The following is a 12,801-nucleotide window of genomic DNA, read 5'->3' as shown; positions in this document are numbered from 1 at the left end:
CATAGTGTTGTGAGTAGCAGTGTTGCAATGTTAAGTGTAGTTGTGTTGTGTGTGGCTACATTGTAGTGTTTGTGTGGTTGTGTTGCAGTGTAACCGAACTGTAGTGTCGTTTGTTGTTGTGTTGTTACCTGTTTGTTCCCTGAGAGAGAAACCTGGAAGAGATGCTGACGCTCTCACTGGAATTCTGGCCTATCACACGTACATGCGCACACGAACGCGCACACACACATGCACATGCACATGCACACGCACACGCACACACACACACACACACACACACACACACACACACACACACACACACACACACACACACACACACACACACACACACACACACACACACACAGAATCAATTCAACACTTCATCGACAATATTTATCCATTGAGCCATATACACAACCGTTTGCTTGACCACAAATGTTAACTCCTTAAGAATGTTATTTAGACTGGTTCTCAAACTGTGGGTCCAGATGAAAAGCTTAATGTGCAACATTAAACAAACCAACATACAGTGTATACAGGGTATCTGCACATTTCAAAAGTGACTATTTAAAGTCCTTTTCAATAGGTCTAAAATGAAAAATAACATAAGTCCATTAATGTGTCAAAAGTAATCAACAAGGTATGATATAAAAAAAAAAAATCTTAACATTGTCAAATCTTACCTAAGAAGAAATTGTGAAAACACTATGGGCTGGATTTTGAAGGTCTGTTTTACAATGGGGAAATACATAAATTGGCCTCGCTCTGCGCACAATCGTATTATGAAAGCCTTATTGGCCCGTGTTGAACGCACACACATATGGCATACCACGTTCCTGAATATTTTAGCATTGTGGGAGTGTCCATATGTTAATTATTTTCGCTTTGCGCAATTTGCTATTAAGCCCCTTGACCTAAAAACACTCAGCGCATAACGATTAGACGTGGGTCTGACCACCTCATAAATGCAAAAAGCAGTGTTTGATTTTACACTTGAGCGGCTCTGGGAGGCTGCTGGAGTGTTGCCATGTCTGTTTATTATAAGCGGCTTCTTTTTCTGTAAAGTTGCTTGTAAATATTGGTAGTTGTACTAGTTGTTCTTGTTTCTAAAGTGGTTATGTGGGCTTTTCTCCTAATGTTGTTTAAACCAGTGATCCTCACACAGCACATTCCCATGTCAAGGATCCCCAGATGAATGTATTTGCCCAACTAAGGACGGCTAATCCAAAAATGTAATTACATTTTTCCAAGATTACTTTTGAAAATAACAGATCTACCAGCTCACAATGCATCACATTCATTCATTAAAACTATGAACTCTGACTGCAGGGGGATATATAATGATCATTATAACAACGTGCAAGAACATATTTAAAAAGAAGGAAGCACTTTATTTTTTATTTGTGGACAATCAAAATATGTTTTTTTATTTTAATGTGGTGTCATTAAAATTAATCTGGATATGGCAGTTACAGACCCCTGTTATATGCGCTTATTTTAGGATTACTTTTATAGACCTATTTACTTGTTTCTATGAGACATGACAACAGCTCTTTTGTTGCGTCTTTTTTGTAAAATGTTGATTAGAAACGGCCATAATTCTTTCATTTCTCAACCTTTAAAAAAAATAAAAACATCTCCATAATCCTTGGGAAGTTTGCTTTCATACGCTGTATCACACCCGATTCAAGTCTTCTTCAATAAAATGCTACGAGCGAAGACCATATACCATCACGGGCCACAGCATTACACACCACGCATTCAACTCATTACTCATTTCAAATATAATATAATTATAATTTTAATTAAAATATAATTTTACTGGTGTTTTTCAATAGAAACAAATTATTTTGAGGCATAAAGGTGACAGCATGCAGTGCAATAGGAATAATTAACCCAAATGTGACAAAGTCATATCATATGTCATGTCTTCTATGGTGCCAGCCTGAAGAAATGTAATACCACGACCCCCAAAGAGCGCATTCCGTATGGGACATCAGCTGACTGGTAAAGAGAATAGTACGGACATGTTGATTGGGTACGTCTCAAACACTCCTTAAACACTCCCATGACTAAGGGCCGATTCATACTCCTATTTTACCGCTGTTTCGGCACTGTAGTGCCGAAATGATTTCGGCTCGTCAGAAATTTTCAGTAGCACCGAAGAGCCGACTTTAGAACCTCAAATGACGTCAAATTGTAGGCTCTACAGCGCCGAACCGACTTTTATTCGGCTCTAAAATAGGAGTATGAATCGGCCCTAATTCAAGGCCGTTTTGCGCAATCCACGGGGTGTCGAAAGCGCCTCTTAACATGCCCAAAATTGCTATATGACATACCACACGCCCCCAGCTCATAAAACTGCAATATTATATGTAATATTATTGGAACTGGTTAATCGACCTGTCTGTGTCTGTGGAACCGGGTCATACTAAATGTAGTACAATTCCAAGTGCTTGTCAGGGTGACGGGTCCCCTGTTCAAATATGGTTTTTTTTGGGGGTGTCGTGGGCTGGAAAGTTTGAGAACCACTGATTTAGACAGATGCTAGGTTTGACATTTACCTGGTATCCTGGTTACTTTGCAGCAGTAAATAGTTTTTCTTTGCACTGCACTGCGCTGTTTTTTAAGGTTTGCTGCATGGCAGGGTCTGGCACAAAAATTAGGCATAGGCAGACCTGCTGGCTGCCTGGCTCCCTAGAGAAGACAAGACTATGCACACCCACTGTGCACAAAATTAAGTGGAGACTGAGCTATACTTCCTAACCGCCTGTCCACTGTACCAAGACATCAGAGACACACACTTCCTAACCGCCTGTCCACTGTACCAAGACATCAGAGACACACACTTCCTAACCGCCTGTCCACTGTACCAAGACATCAGAGACACACTTCCTAACCGCCTGTCCACTGTACCAAGACATCGGAGACACACACTTCCTAACCGCCTGTCCACTGTACCAAGACATCAGAGACACACACTTCCTAACCGCCTGTCCACTGTACCAAGACATCGGAGACACACACTTCCTAACCGCCTGTCCACTGTACCAAGACATCAGAGACACACACTTCCTAACCGCCTGTCCACTGTACCAAGACATCGGAGACACACACTTCCTAACCGCCTGTCCACTGTACCAAGACATCAGAGACACACACTTCCTAACCGCCTGTCCACTGTACCAAGACATCAGAGACACACACTTCACCCAAGGAGAGTTTAAAAACATGACTAATGAGAAAAAAACCTCCCATATCTTCTGGCCAGAGTACAACAATGTGCAAACTTAGCAGCAAGATTTGTGAGCTGCTGTGATAGGAGACGGTTGTCAAATGGAACACAGCCACCTTAAAGACTATTAATCAGTGTGTGCATTCCTGCACTGTCTGCATCAAGTGACCTCTGTACATGTTGATCAGGATGATAGCTTTTTAGTTTACTAGATGTCTATGCATTGGATGCATTACCTCGTGTTTTCCTTGCTTAAGTATCTCTGTATTAAGAGCATCTGCTAAGTTGTATAAACACTGTAGGCCTATACATACATTATTTTATTTTGCCTACTTTTGCTTTGGCAATGTTAACGCATGTTTTCTCATGCCAATAAAGCCCTTTGAATTTATGTGTGTGTGTGTGCATGTGTTACCTGATGTGTTGATGTCATTCAGGGTGACAAAGTGTTTTTTGAGGAATACTTCCTGGTCTGGAGTCTGAGGGACTTCGCTCTTCATCACCTCACCATCATCATCCTCATCCAGCTCAGACAAGTTCTCATCTGACACCACCGCAGACACACACACACACACACACACACGTTAGAAACACCGAGTGATATACAGCAGTTAGTGGTTCTCAAAATGGGGTCCGGGGACCCCCAGGGGTCCTTGAAGGGGTACCAGGGGGTCCCCAGCTAAATGAGTTAATATAGCAACTCAGTTTAATCAGTTTAATCCTATTTTATACAAAAAAATAGCCGACTTGGAAAAATGTAACACACATCTTCTCATATGGGGATCTCTGACACGACATCTTCTCATATGGGGATCTCTAAATGTAACACACATCTTCTCATATGGGGATCTCTGACACGACATCTTCTCATATGGGGATCTCTGACACGACATCTTCTCATATGGGGATCTCTAAATGTAACACACATCTTCTCATATGGGGATCTCTGACACGACATCTTCTCATATGGGGATCTCTGACACGACATCTTCTCATATGGGGATCTCTGACACGACATCTTCTCATATGGGGATCTCTAAATGTAACACACATCTTCTCATATGGGGATCTCTGGCACGACATCTTTTCTCCAATTTGGGGGTCCAAATATTTGAGGAACCACTGATATAGTAGCCTTGTATTAGTAGCCCAGACGTTTTTATTTCCAGGGAGAAAAAAAAAAGTCTGGGTCCGAGTCCACTTCAATTTGGCATAGAGTAGCGCAAACGTCGATCACTCTCTGCACACACACACTCCTCTCTCTCTCTGTCGCTCTAATTAATTAGTGTCATGTCCAGCAGCTGCACACAGTTTCTCCCGGCGGATCCTGCCTATGCCATAGAAAGCATAGGTGAGTTCCAGGCTACTGATATAGTAGTTAAGTAGTATGTGTAGAAGCATGACGTCAGTCTGTCTCACCCTCTCCAGTAGGTCTGTCTGGACTGGACAGAATGCTGGCAGATCCGTATCCCAGAGAACATGTGCTGTCTGGACTGAGCTTATCCTTCACTCTGCCTGAGCCACCACACGACTCCTGGACCTGGTACTCACTACACGCGCGCGCGCACACGCACACGCACACACACACACACACACACACACACACACACACACACACACACACACACACACACACACACACACACACACACACACACACACACACACACACACACGATAAACTATCAATGAAGAACTATTAATATTACTAAAGACTAATACTGCACATGAGAAGTCTGTGGACAATTGCTACAGTATGTAGAAACAACAGCAAGTGAGCTTGTAGTGTAGCTTGTTTTCAACCATAAAACGACCTCTTTTCTTGGAATGTCTACCTATCGTACACTTGTACGATAGGTAGTTGAGGTATGGACACACACACACACACACCTGCCAGCGAGGCTGGTCTGGTCATCCCAGTTGTCAGGGTAGAGGATGGGGTCAGGGTCAAGGTTAGGGGTCAACAGGATGTAGTCTGGACGAGGACTGATCCTGTCCTCCACTTCCTCCATCTAGAGAGAGAGAGAGAGAGAGAGAGAGAGAGAGAGAGAGAGAGAAAGAAATAAAAACCTGTCTGTCCGTCCACCCATCATCTGTCTATCAGTAATTTTTTGGGGCTTTTCTTTCATGACACTGTGTGAATGACCAGTATGTATGCTGGTGTGTTGTAGAGTTCTTATCGGGCCCGCAAATTAAGGCCCGGCCCTAACTGGGCCCTAACTGATCAGGCCCTAGGCCCGGCCCGATTAATTTGCATAGATTTTAGGCCCGACCCGGCCCTAAAATGTCGGGTCGGGTCGGGCCTGGTCGGGTTTGTGCAGAATTTGAGAACTCTACACAGAGTAAAAGTGAGACGCCAGTCAGCACCATCTTCATAATAGATAAATACACAAACAGACAGAACAGAACTATTATTTTTATTATTCTAAACAAATTCAATATATATATATTTTTTTCATGGAGACCCAGGCCCAGCCCGGCCCTACTGATTAGCATACATTTTAGGCCTGGCCCGGCCCTAAAATGTCGGGTCGGGCCTGGTCGGTTTCGAGCAGAGTTTGAGAACTCTAGTGTGTTGAGCACAGTGCACTGCTCTGAACTGTAGTGACCAGTATGTACGCTGGTGTGTTGAGCACAGTGCACTGCTCTGAACTGTAGTGACCAGTATGTACGCTGGTGTGTTGAGCACAGTGCACTGCTCTGAACTGTAGTGACCAGTATGTACGCTGGTGTGTTGAGCACAGTGCACTGCTCTGAACTGTAGTGACCAGTATGTACGCTGGTGTGTTGAGCACAGTGCACTGCTCTGAACTGTAGTGACCAGTATGTATGCTGGTGTGTTGAGCACAGTGCACTGCTCTGAACTGTAGTGACCAGTATGTATGCTGGTGTGTTGAGCACAGTGCACTGCTCTGAACTGTAGTGACCAGTATGTATGCTGGTGTGTTGAGCACAGTGCACTGCTCTGAACTGTAGTGACCAGTATGTATGCTGGTGTGTTGAGCACAGTGCACTGCTCTGAACTGTAGTGACCAGTATGTATGCTGGTGTGTTGAGCACAGTGCACTGCTCTGAACTGTAGTGACCAGTATGTATGCTGGTGTGTTGAGCACAGTGCACTGCTCTGAACTGTAGTGACCAGTATGTATGCTGGTGTGTTGAGCACAGTGCACTGCTCTGAACTGTAATACAAATACATTTGACTGGTTCTGCTGCAACACACCCACTGATAATAGTCAGCCTAATCCCACACACTTTTGTGCTTTTCTACCTTTCTGCCTTTATTGATAGGACATAGTAGAGATGTCTACATAGTAGAGACTACTTTAAGAGACTATATTTAAGAGAGAGAGACTGGGAATGACACGCAGCAAAGGTCGCCGGGATCAGGACTCGAACCCGTGACTGTCAGGCATGCGCCTATTATATGTGGTATGCACTTGGACCGCTAGGCCAGCGGGCGCCCCCGTCAGTGGTACCATTCGTGGCCCACCCATATGACCACATGCAATATTCAGAGCATGTTTATTTTAATCAAATGATTGTGTTCCCACGTGGATCAATTGAACGAACCAACAGTATTGGTCATGCTTCAGGGGTTTCGTGTTTTGTCAGTTAGTTGGGGGGCCCACTTATATCCTCGCGGCCCACTAGTGGGACCTGGCCCACGGGTTGATAATCACTGAGCTAGCATCACCCACCATGCTGTTGACTGAGCTTCATACCGGTTCACTGCTTTAATGAAAATAAGCCCCTCTGTGTGTGTGTGTGTGTCTGCTCTGTTCTGTGCATGTCTCACCCATGCAGGTGGGATCTGCAGACTGACGGTACTCCCCAGATCTGGGCCAGTCCTGTGAAGCCCCACCCCTTTTGCAGTGCTCCGCCTCATCGGGCTGCAGGCTGTGTTTCTAACCTCTGAGGGGTGGTCCTTTACCTAGAGGGAAAAAAAAGAGTGTCTGCCCATCACCATGGATGTCGTATGTTCCCATCCACCGTGGTACATCCAGACCAGCTTTGTCGAGTGTCTACACACGAGCACAATTTGCCCGTGTTTGGATGGATCCCAGCACAGTTCTAGGAAAGCCACACTATGATTGGCCAGTAGTTGCTGTGATTGACACTTCTCGTTTTTGCAACTATGAGGTATAAAACGATACCTAATCCTAACCTCAGTAAAACTATGCCTGGTCGGGAGCCAATCAGACACATTGTAAGGCGGGTATAACCTAGAACGTTGGTGGGATTCATAATCACGCCTCACTGGCAGGTGAGTCGGTAGGATACAACAGCTGTGACAACACACACAAACTGTGCGTGGGGAGACTGGGAGTATATATTTGGCATAATGACTTAAAGAAAAAGGGGGGGTAAAAAGAAACAGCCAGCCCTACCGGTGTGTGCGGTGGCTCCAGAGGTGCGGGGGGGTGCTGGCAGTAGGACTCCAGCTGACGCAGGTCCAGCATGGACTTGACCATCAGGCTCCCGTCAGAGCCCTCGCTGTCTGTCCTCCTGGACCAGCGGCGCCGAGGCGTCCGCGACACCTCCTGAACCAAAAGAAAACGTCAGAACACACACCATTTAACCACTTGGACCTTCTAGAGTCTAGACCAGTGCTTCTCAAACGTTTTCATGTTAACACATAATAGCCTGCAAACCCCATTTGAAAAGATATGCCAGGGACCCCTCCATAAGAGAAGACTTTTACATATACAGTATAGCAGTGATTCTCAACCAATTTCATTTTAAGTGGTACATGTAATGTTGTTTAATAAAATCACTAGAAATGTAATATTTAAGTATTTCAGACATAATATAATTTATTATTTGTTAGATCATAGAAAATATAAGCAAAGTAATTTCAAACCTTTCTGTCGTTCCTGTTGTGTTGCTCATCGGATGTGTCTGGAACAATTATTATTATTATTATTATATTATGAATACCCATCTAAAATCATACATACAGTACATGACACTGCTTAACGTAAATCGCTCTGGATTAAGAGCGTCTGCTAAATGCCTAAATTGTAAATTGTATGACACAGAAACACACCTGTCTCCTCCCCCACACTTCCTCCTGAGACCATAAAAGGAGATATGAGCTCCTCCCCTTCCTCCTCTTCCTCCAGCTCCTTGTCACTGTCTGAGGACATGGTGGCGATTGGAGGAGAGCTGTGCAATCATGCACGCACACACGCGCATGCACGCAAACACGCACACACCAAAGAAAAAGAACAGATGATAAAACAGGACGTAGTCACAAAGTTTACAAGAATATCGTCAGGTGGAAGCCTCATGTCCAGGATTCAAATTAAAAAAATAGCACAAAAATGGTACATTGACAAGTGTTTCAAGTTGTAGATCTGCTACTTTTGAGTGACGCATGTACTTAAAATATGGAGATGAGAGGTTTTAGCAATATATAGTATGTGCATACACATGTGTGTGCACAACTGCACATATAGATATATATACATACGTACGTGTGTGTGTGTGTGTGTGTGTGTGTGTGTGTGTGTGTGTGTGTTTACCTGACTTGAGGTTTGTGAGGTGCCGGTTTGTGAGGCGTCGTCTTGTGTTTGAGTTCAGACAGTCTCTGTCTCATGTTGATGGTTAACTCTGGACTCAACCTCCAAATGAAGATACAACTACACACACACAGTCACACACACACACACACACAGTCACACACACACACACACACACACACACACAAAAATGTCACTTTGGATGTCGTCCATAAACAGACAGCAACTGGGCTGCAGTGCTACAGTACACAGTGGTAAGTGTGACAAATGACAAATGTCAGACTCATTTGTACATTAACACTCTACTGAGTTACTTGAAGTTCACCCACAAATATGACCCTTTTCTATCAATTACTATTGCATTCCTTCACAGTGAAGGCAAATAATCCAAAATGAACAGTTGAATTGAATAAAACTGCTAGGGCCCAGGATTATTAGCACATTTATCAAACAATTATCAACAATATCTATGTTCATATGCTCCAGTTCAAGCTTCAAGGTGTGAATAAATTATAGAACATAATGTGACACCACCAACACACACACACACACACACACACACACACACACACACACACACACACACACAGTACCTGTCTCCAGACACTGTGAGAAGGTGTTTGCAGTCGTTGGTGAACTTCATCCCCGTTACAACCTCTGAAATAAGATGGACAAAAAGGTGCACACACACACACACACACACACACACACACACACAAAATATACTTCATAGAGGAATAAAAAAAATGTGTGAACACGTTTGAAAAATCATCTAATAGTTCTTCTCCTAGAACTAGGGCTAAGGCTGAGGCTTTCCTTTAAATATACTATTGCTTCCCTCCCTGCCACCATGACTGTGACTGCAGTGTGTGGGTTGGGTGTGTGCGCCCTTTCCTGTTTTGTCTACAGTTTCAACACAGCCTGTTTCTGCAAGATGGTCAGTATAGCAGTGTCAAGACGGACGGACGGACGCAGACAGACAGACAGACAGGTCTTTACCTGAGTGTCCATACATGGTAGCCACACATTCTCCTGTGTAGAAGTCAAAGATGCTGATGTTTTTGTCTGAACAGCTGGTGGCCACGTAGAGTCCAGAGGGGTCCATCTGCACCTGGAAGCAAACGCACAGTTCATGGACTGAATAAAACCAAACGCATCCATCCAACATGTATTCATATGTAATAGACATGTGGTTCTCAAAGTGGGGTTTAGGGACCTACAGGGTTCCTTGAAGGGTGGTTCAAAATGGAACCTTACGGGGTCTGTAACTCTGAGAGTGTACAAATGGAACCAAATGGACCAAAAATGGTCTGTTACGTTCCATTATGGATGGAGGAACCACTGGTATACTGTAGAGTGTTGTTCCAGTGTTTAGACTGACCTTTATGAGAGTACCATCTTCTCCCAGAGATCCTTTATACAACTTCTTCTGTTTACCAGTGCTGACATTGAAGACCCTGCAGGACACAGCACACAACATCATCAATTCTAGTTACTGTATAATATGCAAGATTTTCAATTAAAATAAATATACTATGGCATATCCTACTATGATTCACAGAGAAGCATGTGTGCACACTGCACATCATATGCCTGTATTTAGGCTAGGTGCTGGACATCAAGGCGAGAATCAAGAAGACAAAACATCGGCACACTTTTATTACTGCACAATGTTGTACACTGGGAATCACCGTTCATACAGAGCGTGATCATGACCACACAGGAACGCACCCACCACCCACACACATAGCTCCGCACCACTCAGAAATACCTCATCACGTCACTCACTGTACACAGTTGTTTCAGCTCATTTTAAGGTCTGTATAGGAATTCAATTCAAAATGGTACACTTTTGGATCCAGAGCAAAAATATGTAGGCGCACATGTAGGCCTACACAAGATGTAATGAAGAAATGCTAGGAATCTAGGTTGGTTTACTTTACATATACACATGTGGGCCTATAGTATTGCCTGTCTGACCTACAAATGCTTTCATCACGTCGCGCATGATCAATAATAAAGTTTGAGTGCATGCACTGCACACACATTTAGGTAAGAACGTCATGACACTGCTACCTCGCTCAGTGTGTGTGTGTGTGTGTTTACTGTGTGTGCCTGTGTAGCAATCTTGCCACGCTGAATCACACGCAGTGAAGCGTTGGTTAAGCGCAGTCAGGCAGGACTCCAGTCCTATCCATAAACGTCACTTGAAAGTTACGTTTAGCAAAATTAAATAATTGTGACAACAGCGAAGGATCATGAAGGATCTGTCTGTTCTGTGTGCCTTCAAACATGCAGTGGATTGCAAGCGCTGTTGCTCCGCCCCGCGAAAAAGTAGCAGGCTGGCTGCTCCAGTCCGGAGCGCACAGAGGGAGGAGGAGGAAATGTTGCATAGCGATTTTGCTGGTAAACACTAATCAGCACCTTCTTCGAAGCTGCTGGTAAAAAATGTGGTATTTTATAATAGGTTGAAAAGTGGTGAAGCGGTCCTTTAATCCGAATGTGAATCAATCTGTATTGCAGTTACGAAAGTCTGTTTCTCAAACACCTTCATGAGGGAAAACAAGAACAGGAACCGAAAAATAATTGTAGTGGCAATTTGGGCAAGCGCGCACGCCGCACGCGCCACACGCACCCATTTTGTAGTGTCTTAACCACAAACAGTTTCACAACGGTCACAGCATGCATCTAATAGCCTCCATACCTTGATGTTTCCTGCACAGCTGCACTATTATTACACATTAGTGTAGTCAGTGAGGAGAAGGATGCAGCCGGGACGACACATGCTGTGAGGGTAGAGTTGTCTAACTTATTAAAACCTTTGACTCGTACTGTAATTATGCGGCTTTGGCCTTTATTTTATATTTTTTATAGAGGGACAGACAGTAGGCTGACAGGAGATGGGGGAGAGAGATGGGGGAGTGACATGCAGTAAAGGCCGTCGGAATCGGCCAAGGTGCCTGGACCGCTGAGCCACGGCCCAGGCCTCGTACTGTAATCTTTGGTTGGACTCTGATCAAACCCTGTGCTTGATGTGACCCTAGAGACATCAGCTGATTATAATGAATCTCCTTCACCACCTTACACTTTGTCCCCTGAATCAAGTTACTTATCTGAGTTATCACAGAGTTATCTCACCATAATTGTACATTTCCATAACAGACCAGAGTATAAAGATAGTCTCACAGTAAATATAGAATACAGGGAGAATGTACTGCTCAACTAAAACTCCTGGAAACCCCTCAATGACTCCTTTTAGAAGCACTGGTTCATTGCAAAGTATTTTGTATTGGTAATGTATTTTGTAAAATACAGGAAAGGCAAGTTTATTTGTACATCCAATTACAACTGCAAAGCAAGTGCTTTACATAACATGTTAAGCATCAACACTTCAAGACATAATAAACACATTATGAAAGGACATTTGAAAACAACAAATATCAAACTGGAAATAAGTAGAAATAAAATAGAAAAATAAGAGTAGAATTACAGTGCAGAAGAAGAAAAAACTCAATAAAAAGGTAATTTTTTTTGGTTGTAGCAGACATGCAGTCAAGCCAGTCATGCAGTTTTCGGGAAGTTTGTTCCAGATACTACTGTATATGTGCTGCATAAACCCAGAATGTTTAGTTTAGTAGTTGTGACTCTGGGCACAGAAAGGAGACCCTGTCCCAGACAACCTGAGAGGTCTCAATGATTCAAGACGTGGCACAAGAAAACAGAAATGTAGTACTTTTAGTCCCAAACCAATTCACTTTATAAACATTTGATTTTGTATTTTTAAATCAATTCTTTGACAGATGGGGAGCCAGACGTGCTGTTCTTTTTCATCAGGCTTGAGAGACTGATGGCGTGGTGGTGGTGGTGGACTGGAACGTTTGTTGACCCACTGGATGTGGTGGACGCAAAGGGGGGTATCCAGGAGAGAAAACGGGAGTAGGCTGGGGAGAAAATGTGGACCTGGTAGTGACCAAAGTTTCCCCTGAAGGTCGTGGAGAGGAGGGTGGGAAAATGCTGGGAGTAGGGCGGGGGGTACGATTGTTTTCAGAAGTGACC

At 43.8% G+C, this 12,801-nt stretch overlaps 1 protein-coding gene across 3 annotated transcripts in view; it reads right to left on the bottom strand.

The window, feature by feature from the left end:
• mapkbp1 (mitogen-activated protein kinase binding protein 1) overlaps positions 1 to 12,801 on the bottom strand; it is a 71,253-nt gene that overhangs the window by 7,557 nt on the left and 50,895 nt on the right. For 2 of the 3 annotated variants that reach the window (XM_083792329.1, XM_083792331.1), the window contains exons 16-27: positions 10,127 to 10,202; positions 9,745 to 9,856; positions 9,339 to 9,402; positions 8,749 to 8,865; positions 8,271 to 8,389; positions 8,085 to 8,122; positions 7,612 to 7,764; positions 7,020 to 7,154; positions 5,111 to 5,232; positions 4,640 to 4,770; positions 3,636 to 3,764; positions 129 to 189 (exon numbers count right to left, since the gene is read on the bottom strand). In XM_083792329.1, the coding sequence (XP_083648455.1) occupies positions 129 to 189; positions 3,636 to 3,764; positions 4,640 to 4,770; positions 5,111 to 5,232; positions 7,020 to 7,154; positions 7,612 to 7,764; positions 8,085 to 8,122; positions 8,271 to 8,389; positions 8,749 to 8,865; positions 9,339 to 9,402; positions 9,745 to 9,856; positions 10,127 to 10,202 (1,257 nt within the window). The remainder of the gene's footprint in view (positions 1 to 128; positions 190 to 3,635; positions 3,765 to 4,639; positions 4,771 to 5,110; positions 5,233 to 7,019; positions 7,155 to 7,611; positions 7,765 to 8,084; positions 8,123 to 8,270; positions 8,390 to 8,748; positions 8,866 to 9,338; positions 9,403 to 9,744; positions 9,857 to 10,126; positions 10,203 to 12,801) is intronic. The other variant, XM_083792330.1, reaches the window with a different exon arrangement.

The sequence above is a fragment of the Protomyctophum parallelum genome, assembly GCF_964188405.1.
Source record: "Protomyctophum parallelum genome assembly, chromosome: 20".
NCBI classification, from domain to species: Eukaryota; Metazoa; Chordata; class Actinopteri; order Myctophiformes; family Myctophidae; genus Protomyctophum; species Protomyctophum parallelum.
The sequence above is the reverse complement of the archived record's forward strand: the minus strand, read 5'-3'. Positions and strand labels throughout refer to the sequence as shown.